Genomic DNA, 24,408 nt, shown 5'->3' with positions numbered 1-24,408 from the left:
AGAGATCCTGTACCGAACCATAGTTTTGTCCTTAACTAGCACTGTGACTTGGGGAAGTCACATAAGGTCTCTGAGGCTGTTTCTTCACCTGAAATTTAGAGGCCTGGGTAAGATTTATTTTCTCCCAGACAGTACCTTCACCATTTGTAAATAGCAAGACTCTGAATGTAGTCCATATAGTATCAGTGGAGTACATTTGTTTTCAAAAATTGCCATCTAAATTGTTTAAATTTTCTTAATGATCCATTTCTATCCAATTTTGTTTCAATACCTAAAAGGAGAGAAATTATCTAATAGGAGTTATGCATATATAATTCAGAAACTTTTCAGTTTACTGTTAACATCTCTCCATCTTTCTTCTTAGCTTCTCTTTTCACCTTATTCCCTCCCCAATTCCGATAAGATCTAACACAGTAACTGTAGTGTGAATTACAGGCATTTTGCTTCCTTGCTTCTAACATGTTACCTCTGTGAGTCAATTTGGAATCTTTTGCCCTCCTTTGGCATCCATATGCATATTCCCTTTACCAAACGAAATATGTCAGTCCAATATTGAGGGGAATAAAACACAGAATTACAGTCATTATGCATTCTGTCACCTCTTTTCTTTTGGTGACAATTTTAATGACTTGTTTTACCTATCCATTATCCAGTTGAATGTTTATATCACATAAATTTGCTATTACTGTAAAATAAAGAACTATTACTGCACTCCAAAGTCTTTCTAAAAATCAGAACCTGGATCTGTGTAATGTCCAATCATGATCAACATTGAGAAATGATATCTGTCTTTTTATTAAGTATATAAGGGTAACATTGGTTAGTAAATTATATGTTTGAAGTGTACAATTGTGTAATACATCATCTGTATATTGCATTATTTGTTCACCACCGAAAATCAACTCCCCTTCCATCACCATTTGACATATTTCAACCACCCCACCTCCATCCTTACCCTCAGGTAACCATTATGTGTCTATGAGTTTGTGTTTGTTTGTCTCGTCCATTGGTTGCTTTCAGTTTTATATCCTAAATGTAAGTGAAATCATATTGTTCTCAACTTTTTCTGTCTGACTTATTGTGCTTAGCATGATAATTCCCAGATCTATCTATGTTGTCGCACATGGCACTATTTCATCTTTTTTTAATGGACAAATAATATTCCACTGTATACATGTATCACAACTTCTTTATCCAGTCATCTATCGAAAAACACTTTGGTTGTTTCCATGTCTTGGACACCATGAATAGTGCTGCAATGAACATAGGTGTACATATATTTTTATGGATAAATGTATTCAGGTATTTTGTATAGATACTTAGAGGGATTACCTAAGAGGGATTACCAATTGCATATAATAATTCTATTCTTAAGTTTTTGAGGAAACTCTAGTGGCTGTACCCACCTCCCCCAAGGCATTCTTGTCATTAGCCTTAGTAATTTGTCATTCACTTGTTTGATGATATTATACAAAATGTATCAATTTACATAAAACTTATTGCATCTGTATAGGAATGACATTGGGATTACTATTTTAGAAGGACCCACAGCATAATTTTCTTTCAGGTGTCAGCAAAAAGAAAAAAAAAAATCAGAAAAACAAATCTGTTCTGTTTGGTGGGAAAAGGGTTACTACATTTAATCTCCTACACATCATACATCTTGATATTTCCTTTTGTGTCTATTAAAGTTCATCTTCTATCTATCATACCCTGATTCCAAATTGTTGAGAATGCTTGCCTCGTAATTATGTCATCCTCCATTTTAGTTATTCCTCCAAGATATATGTCATCTGCAAGTGTGACAACAATGTATTTTATCTCCTTATGAAATTCCTTAATAAAATGTTTAATAAGTTTGTGTCAAAGATGGAGTATATTGGCTTACCATCTGAGTAGTATCTCAAGGTGGCCATCAAAACTAAACCTAAACTAAACTTTAGGTTTAGTTTTTCAGCAACTTAGAATTAACTTAGAATTAACTTTGAAATTATTATTCAAAATAAATGTATTTATCATCTATTCAAAATCATAATGAAATTTTGGTTTCAAGATACAAAATGCCCACAGTGTTATATTGAAGTATCATAGTAAGTATGATTCATTTTGTTGTCTCACCCATTGTCCTCAATGACACTTGATTTTCTATTTCTCTTGGGCACTGTTTTATTTTATTATTATTATTTTTATTTCCAGATTTTCTGTTAAGGCAATGTAGACCAATTTGTAAGTCTTAAATTCAGCATATTATTTTTAAGCTTTGAGAAATATACACATTCATTGCAAAGGATCCATATTTGAGCTCTTTAGCTTAATTTTGTATTCTTAAGTTTCTTATACAGAGAAACATGTCAATGCCCTGGAAGAAAAGTTTTAGGCCATGGACCTGGAACACCTAATATTGTCATGCAGACCCTGTGAATCCAGAGTTGTTCCTTAAGTATTAAGTATAGAATAATTAAATAAATTACTATTACTATTACACGATTACTATTAGTAGGATGTCTGTAATTCAGGTGTATGTGTGAGTGTGTTATTGAATGTGTGTTTTACTCTTGAAATATCTGGAAGAAACTATCTTAACACAATGATTCCTGATGTATAGCAAGCATTTAACATTAAACAAGAGATGATTTTACATAGTGCGCAGAATTATTATGTATTTTAACTATGTATTTAAAGTACGTAAAGCAGCGTATCAGATCATAATATCAAGAATATTGTAGTTCTTGATAAAACTAAATTTTAAAGGTTTAAGCAATTTGAGGAAAATATATTAAGCAAATATGGTAGAGACAATACTGGAAAATACCATATCTGTGAAGATGGTGTATAGATGAATAAATTGAGACAAACCTGACACCTGTTCAGTGAGCTCCATCCATCACTTCCCCTTCTGTTTAGTAACTATTCTCAGTCAGAAGGTTCAACCTCGTCCTGTAACAACACTAGCAACCAACTTCCACTTTGGATATCAATTTGATTTATTTGTTGAAATATCCTATATATCATGGGATATATGTTTTAAAGTGCCAATTATTTTCTTTCTTAGAACCAATGGACAATAATGGGAGGGACAGTTCTGTTTCTTCATTGTTTATAGTGACATGTTTAGAACTTGAAGGCATATTTGAGTGAATAAATTAATGCAGATTTAATGATAATTTATATCATCCTTTGAGATACCTTGCATTCTACATGTTTTAATAGTTGTACTAAAATGAATTTTATTAGCACCTTTATTTTAATTCTCATATTAAATTCAGCTCAAGCATTGTTTTTGTGCATTTCTTTCATAGCATGCTGTCTCTCTGATAAATATGATTCTACCGCAGATGTAGCATTATTATAGGAAGCAAGCAAGCCTATTAAAAGGCAAATAAAGACATCTAACAGGGAAGTGCACTATTAAGGTTTCTAAAGATATTTGGGAGTACAGCCAAGCAAGCGATCATGTACTATAAGCAGAATCTTGAAAAAAAAAAAAAATCAATGCCTTGCTGACTAGGCAGCCAATGAGGAAATGATAAGATAAAGGATAATGTGATCATTTATTGATGTTGTAGCACCTAGTTGAACTGTAAGTCAAGTAAGGGGCATCTTCTGTATTTTGAGTGAGAGAGAGAGCGAGAGCGAGAGAGCGAGAGAGAGAGAGAGAGAGAGAGAGAGAGAGAGAGAGAAAGAGAGAGAGACTAACTTGCTATATAAATGGGTTAAATTGTTTCCCTTGATATGTAAAGTATGACAGTTTAAGAAAAGTTTAGGAACAACAAAAGTTGTCACTGAAGGCTTTGCAATGTTGACCACATTAATCTCTGAGTGTAAATTATACTCACTACATGAGGATCATTATTTTCCCCTTTTTTGTGTGGACCTGTTCCAACTTCAGCGTTTTAAGGTAAAGGTAGCTGTTTCTTGACTTAACCTTTGGCACACCTTCTGACACATAACAATGTTAGTGATCTCTTATAGTCCATAGAACCCAGATCTTAGTGTAAGATGGCAAAAGAAAGAAGCACTGAAGAACTTTGTTTGGGGGAATTATTTGTGTTATAGTTTCAGAATGGTTTATAGTGAAGATACTGGAATTAGATGATACGGATTCAAGTCCTGCTTCCACAGTTTAAGAGCTGCAGGCTTTGGAACAAGTAATTTACTGTAACCTGAGCTTTAGAATTCTCAATTGTTCAATATCCTTCTGTTATTGAGTTACTAGGGGATTACATAAATCAGGTTTAGGCTTGGACCTACCACAGGGGGGAAAAAACTCGGTAAATATTAGCTATTATTATTGTTTTCAAGCTAAAATTAAAAAAAAAAAAATCAACCTGAAATCTGAAAATACTAATACCGTTTCTAAAAGCCTGCTTGTTCATGACAGTATTTATTTAGGAATCTATCCAGAGAACCAAGCTTTACTGTGTTGACTACAATGAAATAGAAAAAAAGGCAATGTTGTAAAAATAAAATACAATTCCAATTGAAATGATACATGTATTTGTTACTTCTAGTCAGTACATCAAATTATTGATCTCTAGTCAATAAATCTTGTCACTAGCTGCATTTCAGTTTGTATAACAGTCTCAATATTCCTCCAAAGATGAATTTGGCTTGTTGCAAACCTATTGTATACTTTATCAATGTATGCCACCCTGCTAGCTTTCTAAGTACAAACACCAAATCTGAAAACAAGGCAGTTATCCAGAATATACAAACCAAATAATCCAGCATGGTAGTTCCAAGATCTGGGTTTCTGTATTGCTATAATCATTTAGTAATCCTTCAAATCTCCATCTGTATTTTGGCATAAACCTAAATAGGTTCCTGAAATGCATACTGTCAGAAAAGGAAGAGGCCACAAATATATGCCCTCCTCTGAGGTGGAGACATAGCGAGAGAAGTTCTGCGCAAAGCTTTACTAGGCGTGGGGTGTGAGTGCCCCTCCTCAGCAATAGGCCGTCTTTAGGCTGTCTTCCTGACCTCTGTGACTCCTACAGAAGTTGACCTGCTTCCTGTACTTCAGCCACCCTCATCTCCTTGCTGTTCCTTAGGCACTCTAGGCATGCTTATTCCTCTTAGCCCATGCTTCTTCCTGGGATGCCCGTTCTCCAAGATATGACCCAGTCCTTTTCTCTTTGTCAATCTACAACCTCACTCTCTTAATATAGCATTTTCGGACAACAGTATTTGAAATTCCCCCTCCACATACGTTCTTTATCCCCCTTCTTTTCTTTATTTCTCATTGTAGCTCTCCTTACCCTCCAGTAAATTACTGTTGTTGTTGTTGTTGTTGTTATTATTATTGCTAGTATTCCAAATCCCCACTTGACCATTAACATATAAACTCAATGAGGGTACAGATTCATGTCTATTTTGCTCAACAGTGTAAACCCTATAAGCTCAGGGCAGTGTGTAGTGTGTGATAGCCATAATGCATCTTTGTTGAATAAATGGTTGCATATATCCTTCCTTATATTGGGTTTTCCCAGAATTAGAACCAGTACTCAGAAGGATATGAGTACAAGTGGTTTATTGGGGAGATGAATCCAGAAACCACTGACAGGGTGGTGGGGAAGTTAATCACGGGAGGAATGGAAGAACAGAGGGTACATTATTATGTAGATTAGTGCAGGAAAGGTATCCATTCTATCAGGAACATTGTGGGATGGTGTAGAACAAAGGATAGAGCTGAGATATTTATTCACTAACTCCTCTCAGTGATTGGTTTAGGGCTCCTCCTGGGAAGGACAGGCCGTGATACCCTGAAAAGCACTTCTAGAGTGGGGCAAAGCAGAGAGCATAGCTGCTTGTAGTTAGAAGTCATTGGCTAAGGATGAGCAGGCATGGTAGATACTAATGAAAGTCCATATGGCACTGGCATCATACGCTTCAAATCCATATACCAAAATAAGACTTCATCACTTGAGATTTCAAGAATTTAGGACATCCTTATATTTCAGGAGACCTCTAAACAGCTCAATGCATTCATTGTTCTACTTTGGCCCCCACTATAACTTTCCAATCAAATCTTTGTATTCAGCTGATATCTGATATAAGTATGTATTAAATTTATTTTAAAGAAAAAAATTGAAAAACGAAATCTTGAAGACTCCAAGTGTGTAAGGGGAGAGAGGCCATTCTACCATGTATCCAAGTATTAGATTATAGTCTCAGACTCACAAGTATCCGTTACCTTCATCTAGTATAACTGTTTCTAGTTCCTTTTGTTAACCTCTTTCAATAATTGCTTTATAGCCTGTCATTCTGATCCTTAAAAATAGAGCTTATATTATTATGCTGACTTTCTATAATCTGCTATGTTGAGGTGATTTTGCATATGAAAATAAAAAATGAGTTGATAATAGAGAATTTAGATTAGCAGAAAGTGAAATTGGCCACTTTAGCAACGGTATTGCTAAAACATGCTTTTCCTTCAAACTCTCTTTTCCCCACACAGAAAGCATATTTCTTCTAAGCATTGTAAACAATATAAGCTATGTATTCTCTAAGGTATTTGGGGTATGGAGGAGAAAATAAAACTGCATTCTGGATGCATACTAAATATCTAAATATTTTCAGCTATGATGGGGAAAAAAGAAAGATAATTAAAAGTTTTACATGTTTTTTAATATAATTTAAAATGATTCAGTGTAGAAGAGCTATAAGAGAAAAAAAAATTGTCACTCAATACTAGCAATACTAAAGAAACACTGTCAATACTAGAAAATTAAAAATATTCTTATTTTAGTGCAATTCTCCATGAATTTATCACAAAAAATGAATGTGTTTTAACATTTAAGAATTCTCAAAAACTAAGAGTATGTTGAATAAATGATGAAATGGTGTTTACTTGTGTATATAAAATGTGTATATATGTATATGAATATATACATATGCTTATACATATCCATATATACATACAGGGGTGCCAAAAATGTATACAAGTGGACACTTTGGTCAGCGTTGCTCAAGCAGTAGTTCACCATAATCAGAAATGTCTGGAAGCTAACGGTAACCACTTTGAGCGCCTCTTGTAATTGCAGAAGTCAGATGTGACTTATATTTTTCTTTCTTATTGTTATACACTGAGTATTACAATGTAATACAGTTTTCCTTTCTTAAAGTGTGTACACTTTTTTTGGTACCCTCTGTATATACACATATGCATATATACACATATATATACATAGATATGAATAAATATATACATATTTATTTGTGTGTATATATATATGTGTATATATATATATATATGTATATGTATATATATACATACAAACATACAGAGGGTGCCAGAAATTATCCACATTTTAGGAAAGGAAAAAACTGTATTAAAATTGTAATAATCAATATGTATCAATAACAAAAGATGAATAAAAGTCACATTTGATTTTTGCAATTGCAAGAGGTGCTCAAAGTGGTTACCATTAGTGTAATTTTAATAGTTTTTTCCTTTCTTAAAATGTGTATACATTTTTAAGTACCCTGTGTGTGTGTGTGTGTATGCTTTCACTTTTCAAAATATTAAAATACTAAATTTTAGATGAAATAAAGCCAACCAAACAGAAGTGCTAAAGAACAAAAAAAAAAATGATAAGTATTTGAATGGCTCACTATTCAATTTATTAACACATTTTTAACTTTGATATTCTTAACTGAATTCATAATGTACTTTCCAAAATACATTGGGTAGATAAATGATTTAGAGCAATTGCTGAAAAACAGAGATTCTTCTTTAAAAAAATCAGATTCTGCTCCTAATTCCCCTCTCACATAATTGCACCACAAAGATACTCCATTTATTTTAATCTATACAGTTCAAATTATTTTTCTTCAGAGAAATAAGTCTAGCAGTGAAAAGATAAGAAAATGTGGAAGAACCTTTTTCCATATTTGGAATCTACAACTCCAAGCTTCCAAATAGACATAGTTTAATATACAGTGACAAATATAATGTAATATAACCATATGTAAATATTGATTTATTTGAGAATCTCTCTTTCAGAGTTTGTCTCTTTTACCAAGTTAATATAAAAATGTGATGACTATCATTAAGGAAGGCTCTTTTGAAACAGATATCCACATACTTAACTGTAGAAAAAAGCATTTTTGTTGCAAATATTAATTCTTCTATATTCAGATTGGAAAAAAATCAAAATCTGCAATAACAAACTCTAGAGGACTATTTTGATAAACTAAGATATATCCACAAGATAACTGTTATACAACCATACAGATTATAGATATATAGATACAAATAGATGATATAGCTATAGATAGATATAGATATAGATATAGATATAGATATAGATATAGATATAGATATAGATATAGATAGATAGATAGATAGATAGATGTGATTAAATAAATAACAATATAAAGGAAATAAATAGTAGATAAAATAAATGAAATTTAAAAGTAATAAATAAAAATTAAGAAGATGTAGACTATAATACCAATTTTATCATCAACAAGCTATGTGAACTTACAAGGGAGAAGAGTGATTTATTTAAGACTGTTATGCTTTAGGACCTTTACATTTATTATCTTGTTGTTTATTTATTTATTTATTTATTTATTTATTTATTTATTTATTTATTGTTAGATAGATAGATAAAAGATTGATAGATATAGATATATATGTATTTTTAATGGCTTATGAAAATAATTCCCTTATAATTTTTAGTGAAAGGGGCAATTTACAAAATTTTGTTTAATTGTTTTCCTAGTCAGAAAAACATAAATAAGTTTCTCTCCGTGTTGCATGGCTATGAGCTATATTTTTCTATTTTTATATATTGCATTGTCTTAAATTTCCATGAAGAGTATATGTTACTTATATAAATTTTTAAAAATGCTATTTTCCAAGAATTACAATAATAATTGAAGCTAAAAAAAGTTTCATAGATCTTATAATTAAAAATATATGCAGATAATAAAATTAAAGCACATTTTTGTTTAAAAGACTCTAGGGATTTTGTAACCTTTCAAAATTTTAGATGGGGAATGTGATTTCCACCAGTATTTTGATGTTCTTCTATGGCTCTAATACTTATGTGTGACCTTGAACAAAATACCAGTATTTGGTCTTTGCATGTAAAATGAATAGAATGCCTCAGCAGATTGTAGTAAAATCATTTATTCACTTAAAACAACAAGATAATAAACATAAAGTTCCTAAAGCATAATAGTCTTAAGTAAATCACTTTTCTCCCTCATAAGTTCACATAGCTTGTTGATGATAAAATTGGTATTATAGCCTACATCTTCTTAATTTTCATTTATTATTTTTTAAGTTTTATTTATTTTTGTCTACTACTTATTTCCTTTCTATTGTTATATAAGCAATTAGTTACTTAATAATTATTACTGTTACTATTCACTAGTTGATATTTATTAAGCCAGTGTTCAGTTCTGTGCTATATGCCATTCACATCAATTTTTACCCTTCAGGAAACTGAGGCACAAAGAAGATAATTACTCTAGGTTTTACATGAAGAGGAGCCAGAATTAGGATTGAAATCAAGTTCTGACTTTAATTCTCAGATTCTTTCTACTATACCTCACTGTCTCACACCAAATGAGAGATGATGTTGCCCACCCAAATTATAAAGTTAATTGAACAATTGTCTAGTAACTCTCATCAACAGCATCTGATCAAGTAGAGAACATAATTAACTGTATGTTCACCTGTATAATCAACTGTATATTTTAGTAGACTGACTTTTTAATTGCCTCAGATAGCTTTAATTTTGCTTTTAAAATAAAACAGAATTAATATTTGGAAAAAATGCAGATAGAGGCTCATTTGTTCTTCTCTAAGCTGCTTGAGAGAACATAAATACAATTCCTAGAACATGATTACCAGAATCTGTAACCAGGGCTTAAGAATGACTCTGAAAAGTGATACCTCACCTATACCTTTTATTATGGCAATTTGGATTCTTCTCATCTGTGGTTCACAAACTGCAATCACACTGTCTGTCAAGACTACAGGCTGTGACCACATCAGTAGTCTTTAGGGGAATGCAAATTAAATCACAATGCGTATCACCTCATGCCTGTTAGAATGGTCCTCATCAAAACCATAAGAGCAGACAAATGCTGCTGTGGATGTGTAAAAAAGAAAACCCTTGTACAGTATTGGTGGAAATGTAAATTGATGCAGCCAGTATAATAAACAGTATGTAGGATCCTCACAAAATTAAAAATGGAATTGCCATATGATCCCATAATTCCATATCTGAGAATATATTTAAAGGAAACAAAAACATTAACTAGAAAAGATACCTGCACTCCCATGTTCCTAGAAGCTTGTTTATTTAAAACAGCCAAGACATGGAAACACCCTAAGTGTACACTGGTGGATGAATGGATAAAAAAGTTGTGGTATATATACACAATGCAACATCATAGCATGTCCTTATAGTCATCAATAGGTTATAGAAACTGTGGCAAAACAACTTGTAACGGAACCAATTTTACCATAGGCTAATTGGTATAAACACCAGTGAACTTCCTAGGGTATCTCATTAACATCGTAATAAAGTGGCATTGAACAGGACATGTTATTTGAGAATATGCTGTCTTTTTCAGCCATAAAAATGAAGAAATCCTTTTGTGACAATGTGGATGAACCTGAAGCCATTATAGTAAGTGACATAAACCAAAGACAAGTACTGTTATCATCTCAGTTATATATAGAATCTTAAACAAACAAACAACAACAAAAAAAAAAAAAAAAAAAAAAAAAAAAAACAAGCAAACAAAACCACTGGAACTTATAGAAACAGAGATCAGACTTGTGGTTACCAGAGGCAGAAGGTGGGGGAAAGGAGAATTTGAGGAAGGTGGTCAAAAGTTACAAACTTTTAGGCATGAGATAAGTAAGTACTAGGAATGTCATGTACAGCATAATGATGATAGCTAGCACTGCTGTGTGATATACAGGAAAGTTGTTATCAGAGTCAATCCTAAGAGTTCTCATTAGAAGGAAGAAATTGTTTTCTTTTTTCCTGTCATTTCTTTTTATTGTATCTACATAAGAAAATAGGTATTAGCTATTGTGGGAGTCATTTCACAATACATAAAAGTTTGTATATGCTGTGCAGCTTAAATTTATACCATGATATATGTCAATTATTTTTCAATAAAACTAGAAAATAAAAAGACTGTAGACTGCTGAAAAGAAAATGATGAATGGAATAGCAGGAGTTTGGCAGATGATGTACAGTGTGTTGGAGAAAGACGAGATAATAACTATTCCCCCCCACTTCACAACCAAAAGTTACAATAAAAATTTCTAAGTAAGAAAACAAAATCGCAAATCCTGTCAAGTCAGATAAATGGCATTACAGGATGTAATATGACACTTTCTAAAACTGCATAATGCAAGTTCAAAAAATTTCCACTGAAAATTACATTGCATTGACATGCAATTTTTAAAATGTCATTATTGGAGTTTCTAGAGATACAGCTTATTATAGATTCACCTCTTTATAAAGAAAATATGTCTTTGGTAATTTGTTTTACTTTATGAGCCTTTCTCTTCTCTACCTGGAAGAATAATGTAAAAGTTAAAAAAAATAATAATAAAATGCAAAGACAAAACAGAAGTAGCAGGACCCCACTGGGACAAGTGGCAGCTGGCATTGCTATTCTCAACTGCTGCTGCCTCCAAATATTCTTCCCGTTTCCCCTAGAAGAATAGGTTGTACATGTAAGTGCTCATGGAGGAATACCACCCTGATTGATGAGACGTAACATGAATTCAATTTTCAGATCCACCAAACACTTGACAATACAAGGCAACCTGCAGTTTTCCAGATAATCAATATCACTAGAAGCTATAATAGCATATGTCATGTAGAAAATATGCTCCAAGAAAGGTGTCTGTGCCATCTCCCATCTTCATGGAAGCCTGGGTTTGCAAGTCACTTTTAAATAGAGACTGATTCTGAGGCTTCTTGTGAAAAAAAGATTGCATTTCCCAGTTAATTATAAACCAATGAAAGAGCCTAGGGATTGTGTGAATGAGCACATAAAGATAAGGACATTAATACTAGAATTCAATAATAGTTTTAAGCAATAAAAATAAAAGGGTGTTTGCATTAGTTTGGACTCAACAGCAAATAAAGCAATTCATCACAAACTAGTGGTAAAATAAATTGTCTGCTTGATTCTAAAGAGTGGATGGAGTTGACTTCAGGCACAGATTGGATCCAAGTATTCACATAGAGTCTTAAGAGCCCCATATCTTTTTTTTTTCCTAAGCTTTTTTCTAAGCTCTTCCTTCCCTTAGTGATGTCTTCTGATATGGAAGCTTTCTACATGGCTTTAAAAATGACTTATGGCAATTTGAGGTTATATTACTCAGAATCTCAAAAGGAAAGAAATACTGTCATAGAAATCATCTCAAATGGTTTGAATTGGTCCTGTTAGGTTATTGACAGAGACTCATAAATTGCCTATGCTTATAACCATTTTTACTTCCTCCTTAGAAACAGAACCTTAAAACTTAGGTTGACACATTGCTATCCAGAATAAGTCATCACATTTCCCAGCTTCCCTTGTAGATTGGTGTCATCACCATTAAAATGTAAGCAGAAGTGTTATGTGGGAACTTCCACAACTTTAAAGGGAGTTATCTCCAAAAAAGGGCCTTCTTCTTTTACCTTTCTACTCTTTCTCCTTCTGGCCTGAAAAGTGATGGCTCAATTGCTAGCTGTCATCCTGTACCATGAGGTGACTAAGAACAGAGGAAGCCATTAGTTAGGATGGTGGAGCAGAATGATAAAAATCTGGATTCCTGAGGACATTGCCTAGCTGCAGTATGAGGATCGTATTGTGGTTGGCAATGTCCTCAGGAACCCAGATTTTATTAAGTTAAACATGAATAATCATTTATCACGTTTAAGCTGTAAAATCTTTGTTTTAGCATGAATAACAGACTATCATGGACCATTAGTGTAGGAGAGGAGACCCCCCACCCCCTTATCATGTGATCTTTCCATATAACAGAAGAGCAAATTTTCCAAGTTTCACCAGATGTGGAGATAGTAGCTTAGTAGGTTCAAAAGACAACAACCAAAAAAATAAATAAATAAAAAATCCAATAACAATATAATGTATTTACTGTTTATGCCAGCCAAAAAGTATGTTCCAACAAATCCTGCTTGCTATAGAAAATAAGGAATACAATATGTACCCTTGTAACATCACTGTTGAAGAACTCATAACCAGTCAAGGAGCTTTAGAGAATTTGCAAATCAGCATATGTAGGTATTTATTTACTTATGATGCTAATAGAGACATCAGAGACACTGAGGGGAATTTAGAGTGAGAGATCAGAATTGAATATGGTTGACTGAAAAAAGGAAGAAAAAAAAAATACTTCTACATAAAGAGGTTTACGGATTGATAGTTAACAGAGGGTTCCTGTCCCCAAAAGAAGGCAAGGTTTTCTACAAAAGAAGTTTCTCCAATTTTAACTCCAGTTCTAATCCAGAACTTCTGACTCCATGATGTTATAAACTGGAACACAAGGAAAGAAAGAGCCACCATAATGCAAGCTCAGCTTCATTGTTCTTATAATTATTTTGACCTCAGTGTTTCTATATTTACTTTTTTTTGTAACAAAAGTTATCTTACCCAACTGTAACTATCATGTTTCCTGAAATGGAAAACAGAAATGTCTTGTAATATATACAAGTATAGTTCTCAACTTTTTACTTATACACATGAGCATTATCTAAAATATATACCAGTTTGGCCTTGCCACCACTGTGCTTGGCTGAGTTCACAAATCTGTAACCTGTAGTTTCTCTGTCACTTCTCTGGCTCTCCTCTCCTATTAAGCTTTGTTTCCTGGCAGTAATCAAAACCTTCTGCCACTGTCATGGCTGCTGTTGCTGCTGAACCACCATAGCCAACTTGGTTTCGTGGTTTGGCAAAGTATTGGCCTCCACCACGATAGAGGCCAGAGCTTCTGCCTTCAAACTGTCCTTCTTTCATGGGTCCAAAATTTGAAAATTGATTGTTGTAATTGCCAAAATTGTTGTAGCTTCAACCACTTCCAAAATTGCTTCTATTATTACCAAATCCATTATAGACCTCCCCACTGCCATCATATCCTTCACCAGCATGACTGCCACCAAAGTCACCTCAACCACTGAAATTTCCTCCATGACCAAAGTTGTCATTCCCACCAAAACCAACTCCTCGACCCCCACCAAAGTTCCCAGAATCACTTTGACCTCTTTGGCTGGAAGAAGCACTAGCCATCTCTTGCTTAGACAGGGCTTTCCTTACTTACCAGTTTCGACCATTTACAACATGTTCTGAATGACAGTCTTGTCTACAGAATCATGGTCACCACAGGTTACAAAAGCAAAGCCACTTTTCTTCCCACTGCCTCAGTCATTCATGATTTCAACCACTTCAATTTCCCCACACTGTTCAAAATCATCTCTTAGGTGATGTTCTTCAGTGCCTTCTTTAATACCACCAACAAAAGCTTGTTCACTAATAAGTGGGTACCAGGTCTTTGAGAATCTTCTCTTGAGACAGCCCTCTGGTTCCACAACTCTTCGTCCACCTTATGTGGCCTTGCCTTCATGGCTGCACCCACCTCCTTCATGGTGACATAGGTGACAAACCCAGAACGTCCGAAAGGCTTGGTGTTCTGGTCTCTCATCATCACACAGTCTGTGAACATTCCCAAAAGTGTTCCTTAGACTCTCATCAGTTGTTTCAAAGCTTAAACCTCCAATGAAGAACTTCAACTCTTTGGTTCTTTGGGACACTCTGACTTAGACATGAGGACAATGGCAGGGGAGACAGACTTGAACAATGCTTACTTAGTGGCACACACAGGCTGAAAGCTCAGTTAAAGTCTTCTTCCTAACTTTGCTCCAAAGTGATTTTAGGCATTATGTTTTTAAACTGATAGGGAACTAGTTCTGTAACCTCAAGATGTAAATTTCCCAAGCCATTTTCTTCTTTTTTTTAAGTTTATTGGGGTGACAATTGTTAGTAAAATTACATAGATTTCAGGTGTACAATTCTGTATTACATCATCTATAAATCCCATTGTGTGTTCACCACCCGGAATCAGTTCTCCTTCCATCACCATGTATTTGATCCTCTTTACCCTCATCTCTCACCCCCCACCCTCCTTACCCTCTGGTAACCACTAAACTATTGTCTGTGTCTATGAGTTTTTGTTTCTCATTTGTTTTTCTTGTTTTTGGTTTATATACCACCTATCAGTGAAATCATAGGGTTCTCTGCTTTTTCTGTCTGACTTATTTTGCTTATCATTATACTCTCAAGATCCATCCATGTTGTCACAAATGGTCCTATTTCATCTTTTCTTACCACCAAATAGTATTCCATTGTGTATATATATATATATATATATATATATATATATATATATATATATATATATACCACAACTTCTTTATCCATTCATCTCTCGAAGGACATTATGGTTGTTTCCATGTCTTGGCCACCATAAATAAAGCTGCAATGAACATTGGAGCACACGTGTCTTTATGTATACATGTTTTCAGATTTTTTGGGTAGATACCCAGGAGAGGGATTGCTGGTAATTCTATTTGTAATCTTTTGACGAACCTCAACACTACCTTCCAAAACTGCTGCACCAGTCTGCATTCCCACCAACAGTGTATGAGGGTTCCTTTTTCTCCACAGCCTCTCCAACACTTGTTACTATTTGTCTTGTTGATGATAGCCATTCTGACTGGGGTGAGGTGATCTCTCATTGTGGTTTTTATTTGCATTTCTCTGATGATTAGTGATGTTGAGCATTTTTTCATATGTATATTTGCATAGAAGAAAACATAGGTACTAAACTTATGGACCTTGGGTTCAAAGAACATTTTATGAATTTGACTCCAAAGGCAAGGGAAGTAAAAGGTAAAATAAATGAATGGGACTATATGAAATTGAAAAGCTTCTGCACAGCAGAAGAAACCATCGACAAAATAAAGAGGCAACCAACTAAATGGGAGAGAATTTTTGCAAACACTGCCTCCGATAAAGGGCTAATATCTAAAGTATACAAGGAACTCATGCAACTCAAAAACAAAAAAACAGCCCAATTGAAAAATGGGCAGGGGACCTGAAGAGACATTTCTCCAAAGAGTACATACAAATGTCATTTTCTTCTGATCAGTAGTGGAATAAAATACATAGCAAGTTTACAAGTGGTATTTCGTTTTCTAAAGCAATAACTAAAACATTGACTAATGAAACAATACGTAATTTCAATTTGGTGAGATAGCTGTTGATTCACTAAAATATTACTTTTAGAATATTTAGTGTTCAAAAACATATATAATATATATGTACATATATATTATATAACATATATAATATATAAACATACAATGTAGGACTCATTTCACATGTTAATTAAAGAATTGAGCATTTTCTCAATAATAGTATATGTTGATTTTGACCTATGCCACAGAGCCAACCAAAAAAAAAATGTGTTATGCATGAAAGATTTACATATAACATAGATTAACTCTTAAACATTACTAGAAACATATTAGAGTATGGATTGATTTAGGATGTTCTCAGGAGAAAAAAGAAAGTGCTATATAAAGCCTAAAGGTATCATTAATTCATGAATTAAAACAAAACCTCTGGCACCTCCAAAGAATATGCAATTTTAGATAACACTATCATTTATATTCTATATTCTGAATCACATATATTGTACCCCCTCAACTTTCAAACCTATACATTTTAGAGGAAGCAAGGCCAGCTCTACCTTTGTGCCAGAAAGACATAAGATAAAACACCAGAATCTAAACATTAATGAATGCCAACTATAATTTTATATATATAATGTGATGGCTTGGTGTGAGGTCGGAGGGATAGTGGATGGGGGGTGGGGGGTTCACAGTGTGAGGGATATAAATGATGAACGTCTAAGTATTACCTTGTCTTGCACACCTGAAACTAATAAATTAAAAACAAAAGTGTATGAGTTAAATGCATTTGATGTCTTGGGGAATACAATACTCTCATCACTACTTAATCATCACCCCTGCAATAGAGGACAGATAATTTCACGTGTGGAAACTGAGACTACAAATGTCTAAGATTAAAAGAATAGATGCTAGCTTCAAATGTCAAATAAAGAAATATCTGGATATATAGAGAGATATCTATCTATATAGACATATCTATATAGCTAGATACTCTATTTGTCTGTCTATCTATCTATATCTATGTCTCTCTGTATATATATGCTATCACTTATAGTTATATTGGAGCAATTACATTTTGAGGCCCAACTAAGGTGAGTTTTCAACAATGAATTCTCATTCAGACTACCCTTCTGTTCTGAAAATACATGCACATTCAGGGACTAAATCAGGGGTGTCCAAACTGCAGCCCGTGGGCCAACTGCAGCCCGCAATCCATTTTTTATTGGCCCGCAGCAAGCAAATTCCAAAAATATATTTAGTTTACTTAAATAAACCAGGTGAGGAAATATGTACTTCAGCTTGACTGAGTGGCCTGGCTGTTTGTGTATTTTACCGCAAATGGCCCTTGGTAAAAAAAAAAAAAAAAAAAAAAAAAAAAGTTGAAAAAAGTTTGGACACCTCTGGACTAAATGAATAATACTTTATCCTGATATAATAATTTGGATTTTCCAAACCACTTGCAATTCTAATTGTAAAGTCATTTTTAATTACAATTGAAACAAGATATCTGTATCTTAAAGGTTCAGTTTGATGAGTTTTGACAATTTATACAGTATTTAACACCCAAAACAAGATCCAGAATATTTCCATCCCCCAGAAAATTCCTTTACCCACCTTTTAGTCAATTGCCCTCACACTCCCTTTCACAACCAACTCTTTTCTATCACCATAGATTACTTTTGCTTGTGTTTAGATGTCATATGCTTAGTTTCAGATAGTGTGTACTCATTTGCTTGTGAATTTTTCATTTGAATAAAGTTTTAAGATATTTCCAAGTTGTTTGTTAAAAATTCATTATTTTTTTATAGTGAGTAGTTTTCAACTCTATGAATATATTCCAATGCAGATTATGTTAGAAATTTGTTATTATGAATAAAGGTTCCATAACCATTCTTGTAAAAATTTGTTTTTTTGAACATTTGTTTTCATTTTTCTTGAATAAAAACTTACGTTTAAAACTGCTGAGCCATATGGTACATATATGTCTATCTTTATAAGAACCAGAATAAAAAGTATCATGTTATCTATATTCTAATGAAAATTTATGGTGGCCTTCTTGATTTGAGCAATTCTGGTAGATATGTAATGGTATCTCATTGTGGTTTGAAATGTATTACCTTGATGATTACTGATTTTGAGAACCTTTATTTGCCACTCAAATATCTTGTGAATTATGTTTTCAAGTATTTGCTTCCTAATGTGTAAAGGATATAGGATATTTTATATATTCTGGATCTGAGTACTTTCTTTTTTTTAATTAAATTTTATTGGATTGAATATTGTTAGTAAAGTTACATAAATTTCAGGTTTACAATTCTATATTACATCATCTATAAATCCCCTTGTGTGTTCACCACCCAGAGTCAGTTCTCCTTCCATCACCATATATTTGATTGCCCTTACCCTCATCTCCCTCCCCCCACCCTCCTTACTCTCTGGTAACCACTGAAAAATTGTCTGTGTCTATGAGTTTTTGTTTCTCATTTATTTGTCTTGTTCTTGTGTTGTTTTTGGTTCATATACCGCATATCAGTGAAATCATATGGTTCTCTGATTTTTCTGTCTGACTTATTTCGCTTAGCATTATATTCTCAATATCCATCTATGTTGGCACAAATGGTGCTATTTCATCTTTTCTTACTGCCGAATAGTATTCCATTGTGTATATATACCACAACTTCCTTATCCATTCGTCAATCGGAGGACATTTTGGTTGTTTCCATGTTTGGCCCCAGATACCTATGTATGGTGCAAATATTTTCTTTAAATGTTGATTGCCTGTTCATTGTCTAATGATATTTTTTAAAAGCATAAAACATTTTAATTTTGTTGAAGTCCATTTTTTCTTTTCTTTTTATATATTTTTTTTCTTGGCCTACTCCAAACTCTTTGAAACTTATATTTCTCATTTATTTAAATGCATGTAATAATACTCTTTAGGGATATTATAAAGATTGAATATGATCATGTTTATGAAAATGCTTAGCTAAGAGGTGGGCTGGGATCTCAATAGATAGTCATTATTTAATTTTTATAATTATACTTAAACCACTCTTGCTTTTATAATCCTATTTCAACTGAATTTTATAAGATGCATTTTTAAGTATAACAACCACCACCAAAGAAATTATTTCCTCCTTTAATTAATTTATTTTACTAGTCTGAATTGTTAAATACTTCACTGTTCATCTCTAATATGGCTGAGAATAAAGAGTCAATCTAAGGGAAATATGAAAGGGAAATAAATGTGTCCTAAATTGTATATTGACATGTATACTTTTGTTTTTTATGTTATTAAATTTATACCATCTTGATGCTTTAGACTCTTGCTACTCAATGTGTTTCATAGACCAAAGACAATGTTATCACTAGAGCTGTTAAAAGTCCAGATCTACTCGATTACAATCTCCATTTTAGCAAAATTCCCAAATGATTTATAAGTATACACATTAACGTTTAAGAAACACTGCTTTAGAATATATACAATTAGATACTACTCAAAGAAATTTAAACATACATACTGTAAATTTTAAATAAATTTTTCTTGCATACTTTCTGATTTTGTCTCATACGACAGTCAGATTTGTCCTCAGAACACTAAATCAGAAGTAAAAATACATTTTTTTTTTTAATATTTGCTATGCCACTTACTGGTTGTGAAAATTTATCAAGTTTCTGAGAATCTCTATTTTGTCATTTATAAAGTAAAGAGCTAGTTAATACTTCTCCTGGTACTCAACGATATTGTTTAGAGGTTCAAGAGATGACACTTTATTAATTGTCAAGGTCTGTACACATCATGTACTATTATACTTTATGAATTTAGAGCATCTGACTATCGGTAGAGCTTCTTAAGAAGGAAGAAAAAATGACAATCTCAGAGTTTGAGTAATAACCATGTGTTTTTACTGTCTTATAGCAGAAATAGAATGCGGCTTAGGGAGTGAGTGTCTTTAAAGAGAAGGATAGTTTTGGGTAATTTTGTTATTTTGTTTTGTTGTTTTTGTTTTGTTTGGTTTCATTAATTGATTTGTTTTGACTTTGTATGGGTGGTCCAATCATTTACTTTCTAATCAGCTTGTGATGAAAGTATGACCAATAACAACATAAAACAAGACAGAAAGGTAAAATGTATTCAACATTTGCCTTCAGTTTTTCTAGGAATGCTTCTCAGTCAGCAATTTAATTAATATATAAGGAAACGTTTTATGCCTGGATTTGGCATGGCAATGAGGATATTATGAGGGATGTTTTCATGGAACTCAATGGTGCAAACTCTGGTTCTTTCTATTACAGATAAAAAAACTTGTGGACCTCATGAATTCCAGTGTAAAAACAACAACTGTATTCCAGATCACTGGCGGTGTGATAGCCAAAATGACTGCAGTGATAATTCAGATGAAGAAAACTGTAGTAAGTAACTCTTGAGACCATTAAGAGCTGAGAACCTATTCAACAGGCAGGATAGCAATTTTCAGTTCAGTTAAGGTATGAATATGAACCTATCTGTCCTGCAGCTCACATTTTTATACATACATTCACATTTGGACAAGAATATTCAGACTAAATTGACCTGAATCTCAAATGATAGAATTATTGAAATGCTCATCCTGGGAGTTATTTTCTTACAGTTATCAGAATTGGTATGAAAGTATCATGAGGTTTAATGCAACCTATTAGTATGCAATAAAGAAAGCCCTTGATGCAAGCTCATACAAAGAGCTAAATGATGTGGAGACAGTACAAAACATATCATTCTTTAACGCATGGTATACATTTCATTTCAGTCTCAAATTCTTTTACACTACAAATTCACCCACGAGTTTCTTTCAGCGAAATATCATTTATTCTCTCCGGAGTGGTGAATGCCATATTTATGCAGGATGCTTTTCTGTGAAAATAGAATAATACTATTATAGTTATCTGCCTACTGCATTTTTATGTCATAAATTTTAAAAATAATTACCCAACAAATTTATTTTCTAAAAAATATGAGAGTATGTAAAATGGTGACAGTATCTCTATATTATAGCACTAATTTCTGAATATATTTCTTACCGTCACTTTCTTATACTGCTTTTTAAACAAAGAAAGCAATATAATTATGTTTAAAGTAAGATAACCAAATTATATTTATTAAATATGTATATTCTACTACTTCCAAAAATGATTTGTTGGTAATAGTGATGTCTATTTTTATTGATTGGACTAAGAACATTCATTTCATGAGACACAGGAGATGGAATAGAAATTCTTCCATTAAAGCATGATGATACGGTATATAAAAGCATACATATCGTACAGTCACTGCCATATTAAATCAACTGGATATTCACTTTGCAAAATATCAACTAATGTTTTAAATAACTTTCAAAACTTAATTGGACTAGTGTTTGAAAATCAGATATATTAAACATGAAATATCTGGATCATTATGATTTTGAAATACTCTGAATACAGAAATCTTTATTACTCCTCTCTTAGTCTTCTCTTCACATAGATATCTTCCAACTAGTCACACTCTTTAAAAAGGGAAAGAACAATCCACAGAGTCATTAACATGTTTTAGAATCCTTTAATCAGTAATTTTAAAAATGTTAAATAGCAAGTATTCAGATTCTGTCTAGTGAAACAAAAACCTAATGGGGTGAGGGTCGTAGAGAAAAAAGAGTAACTACAAAAAATAAAGAATTTTGTGTATACTTTCTATTTAATTGATTTCAATTTCAGAGCTTAAGTATTTAAATAACTACCTAGGTTAATTTTAGATACATTTAGTGTTAATTATCAATAAGATACTTAAGAAGAAATGCCCTATGACTGAAGCACATTGAGAGCAAGAGAGGTTAGATAGGAGGGCAACATTGCAGGCTTATATCTTGGAAAACCCTTGATTCAAGTGGCAATTGAAACTGTGTGAGAAGTTAGGTTACTATAATAAGAAAAAAGGAGCAAATGAAGGGTCAGGATAGCCTGCTTTTGAGTCTGCTGAGGCTTCCTAAGTGGCTGAGTATCATTTTGCTAACGTCTCCTGAAAGTCAGCCTTTGATGCAAGAAAGCCAGGAGAAGAAACACTACCTCTCACTTGTCACCGTGGAAATTTTGTGATAAAACCTAGAGCTGTTAAGAAAAAGCAAGCAAAGTGATGTAATATCAAGCATTTCTGTATAAAGTACTCAATTATGTGTGGCTCTTTTTAGGTCCTATTCACTTTAAGCTTGTGGCCTAAGATAATTAATATTAATGAATTTGCAGAGGAGAGGTGACAGTGCACAAGAACAAAGCACATTGGAGTAATGACATGGAAGGAAGGAAAGCATACACAGAACAAATATCAGAGGTGGGAATATGTGAACCATGTAAGAATATGAAAGAGGATCAAGGGATCTAGATAAAAGTGCTGTTTGAAGATACCATCTTGAATAGGCCAGAAGAAATGAGAAGGTTTAAACACTGAAAATGGCAGCAGTTATGGAAACCAAGTAATTATATTTTATATCATTAGTCAATTGTGGCATTTTGGTTCACATTTAGGTGTTATTGTTATCTAATATTAAGCGAAACATAGTTAACAGAGATAGTAAAATCAGTTTTATACTTAAAAAAACAAAAGCCACATTTTTTTTTTACATAAGCATATTTCATCACCCACACTTAACTTGTATTCCATTGCCTCATTTATTTCTTTATCACATTTATCTTGAACTCCTACTTAAGTATCTGGAGATGCTCTAGGGAGTAGAGCTATGCTCCAGAGCCTAGCACAGTATCTGACACTTATTTATAATATTAGCAGTGTATTTTTAAAATCACGTTTGGACTTCTTTGTTTATGAATCTGATCTAACGAATTTACTTTTTAAATTGTGTTGGAAACACTCCAGGCACAGATATGGGAATAGCTGAGCAATTCACTGGCAGCTATATTTTAAATTTAATATGCTTTGTAATTTTTTATATTTACATAGGATAATTAATCCACTGTTACTTCATTATCATCCACTGATCATTTCCCTTGTTAAATGTTCATCAGGGGCAGTTTGCTTTAGCAATGATTTATGCTCTTAAAAACAAGAAAATGTCATTGTTATTGGAGTTATTTTTAATGTTAGGTTGGTGCAAAAGTAATTGCGGTTTAAAAGGTTAAAACTAATTGCAAAAACCTCAGTTACTTTTACACCAACCTAACAGATCAAACGTTTGGAAATAGTTGCGAATTCTCAACATTTATACTATCTTTATCAATAATGAATATATATATATATATATATATATATATATATATATATATATATATATATATGACATGTATCTCTTCTAATAATTGATGTGCAAAATCTTTTCTTCATCTCTTTGAATTATTAAGAACTAATAATCCAATAGATTTAAAAGTGCCAAATAATTTTGATCAACTAGATTAAGATTTATGTAGAGGAAAAAGCTATGTCTGCTTTCTTTGAATTTCTAGTACTTTCACACTGAATTTATATCAGATTATTTGTATAGTACATCAGTTATACTAATTGTATTCTAAAAATTCTCCTAAGATGCTTACACCCACATTCATATAATTTTTGCACTTATATCTAAGGGTTTATAATAATATACTCATTACAGTAATAGGAGTCTGTAAACCTGTCTGCTCTGCCACTAACAGTATGGCTTTGAAAGTCACTTTTATTTTCTGAACTTAGTTTTCCTGGATTTTGTGCAAGATGGCTTCTAAAGCTCTTTTTAATTCTGAAACTGTATGTTTTTGCCTTCTGTAGTATCAAAGAAGTGACCAGTCCATATGAAGGAGGGTAAAATGGCTTCCATATGGAGGGATGGGAGAAAAGGAATTCTCTTATTATTCTCTTATTATTAAGTGAAATAGACATTGCTAGCCATGCTCCTTGGACAAGTAACTTGACTTCTCAGAGATTTAATGTTAAGCTCTGTGATGTGAGCACTTATTTCTTCCTCAAGAATATGGGAGGCAATAACATGACCTAGCAGTAAGAAGTATAGGCTCTGGTACCAGGTCATCTAGGTTCAAATTCAATACCAGCTTTTCTGCCTTTTGGGTGATTTGGAGTAAGTTCCTTATTCTCTCTGTACCTCAATTTACCCATCACTTTATATAGTAGTTAGTACTGATGAGTCAATTCAAGCACTTAGTA

The 24,408-nt window shown here is 32.9% G+C and overlaps 1 protein-coding gene across 7 annotated transcripts in view; it reads left to right on the top strand.

Moving 5' to 3' along the window:
* Positions 1 to 24,408, top strand: part of LRP1B (LDL receptor related protein 1B) — a 1,877,633-nt gene that overhangs the window by 1,704,067 nt on the left and 149,158 nt on the right. For all 7 annotated transcript variants that reach the window (XM_081051911.1, XM_081051912.1, XM_081051910.1 and 4 more), the window contains one exon: positions 20,544 to 20,660. In XM_081051911.1, the coding sequence (XP_080908037.1) occupies positions 20,544 to 20,660 (117 nt within the window). The remainder of the gene's footprint in view (positions 1 to 20,543; positions 20,661 to 24,408) is intronic.

The sequence above is a fragment of the Rhinolophus hipposideros genome (genome assembly GCF_964194185.1).
Source record: "Rhinolophus hipposideros genome assembly, chromosome: 6".
Lineage (NCBI taxonomy): Eukaryota > Metazoa > Chordata > Mammalia > Chiroptera > Rhinolophidae > Rhinolophus > Rhinolophus hipposideros.
This window is presented reverse-complemented; position numbering and strand designations above follow the sequence as displayed.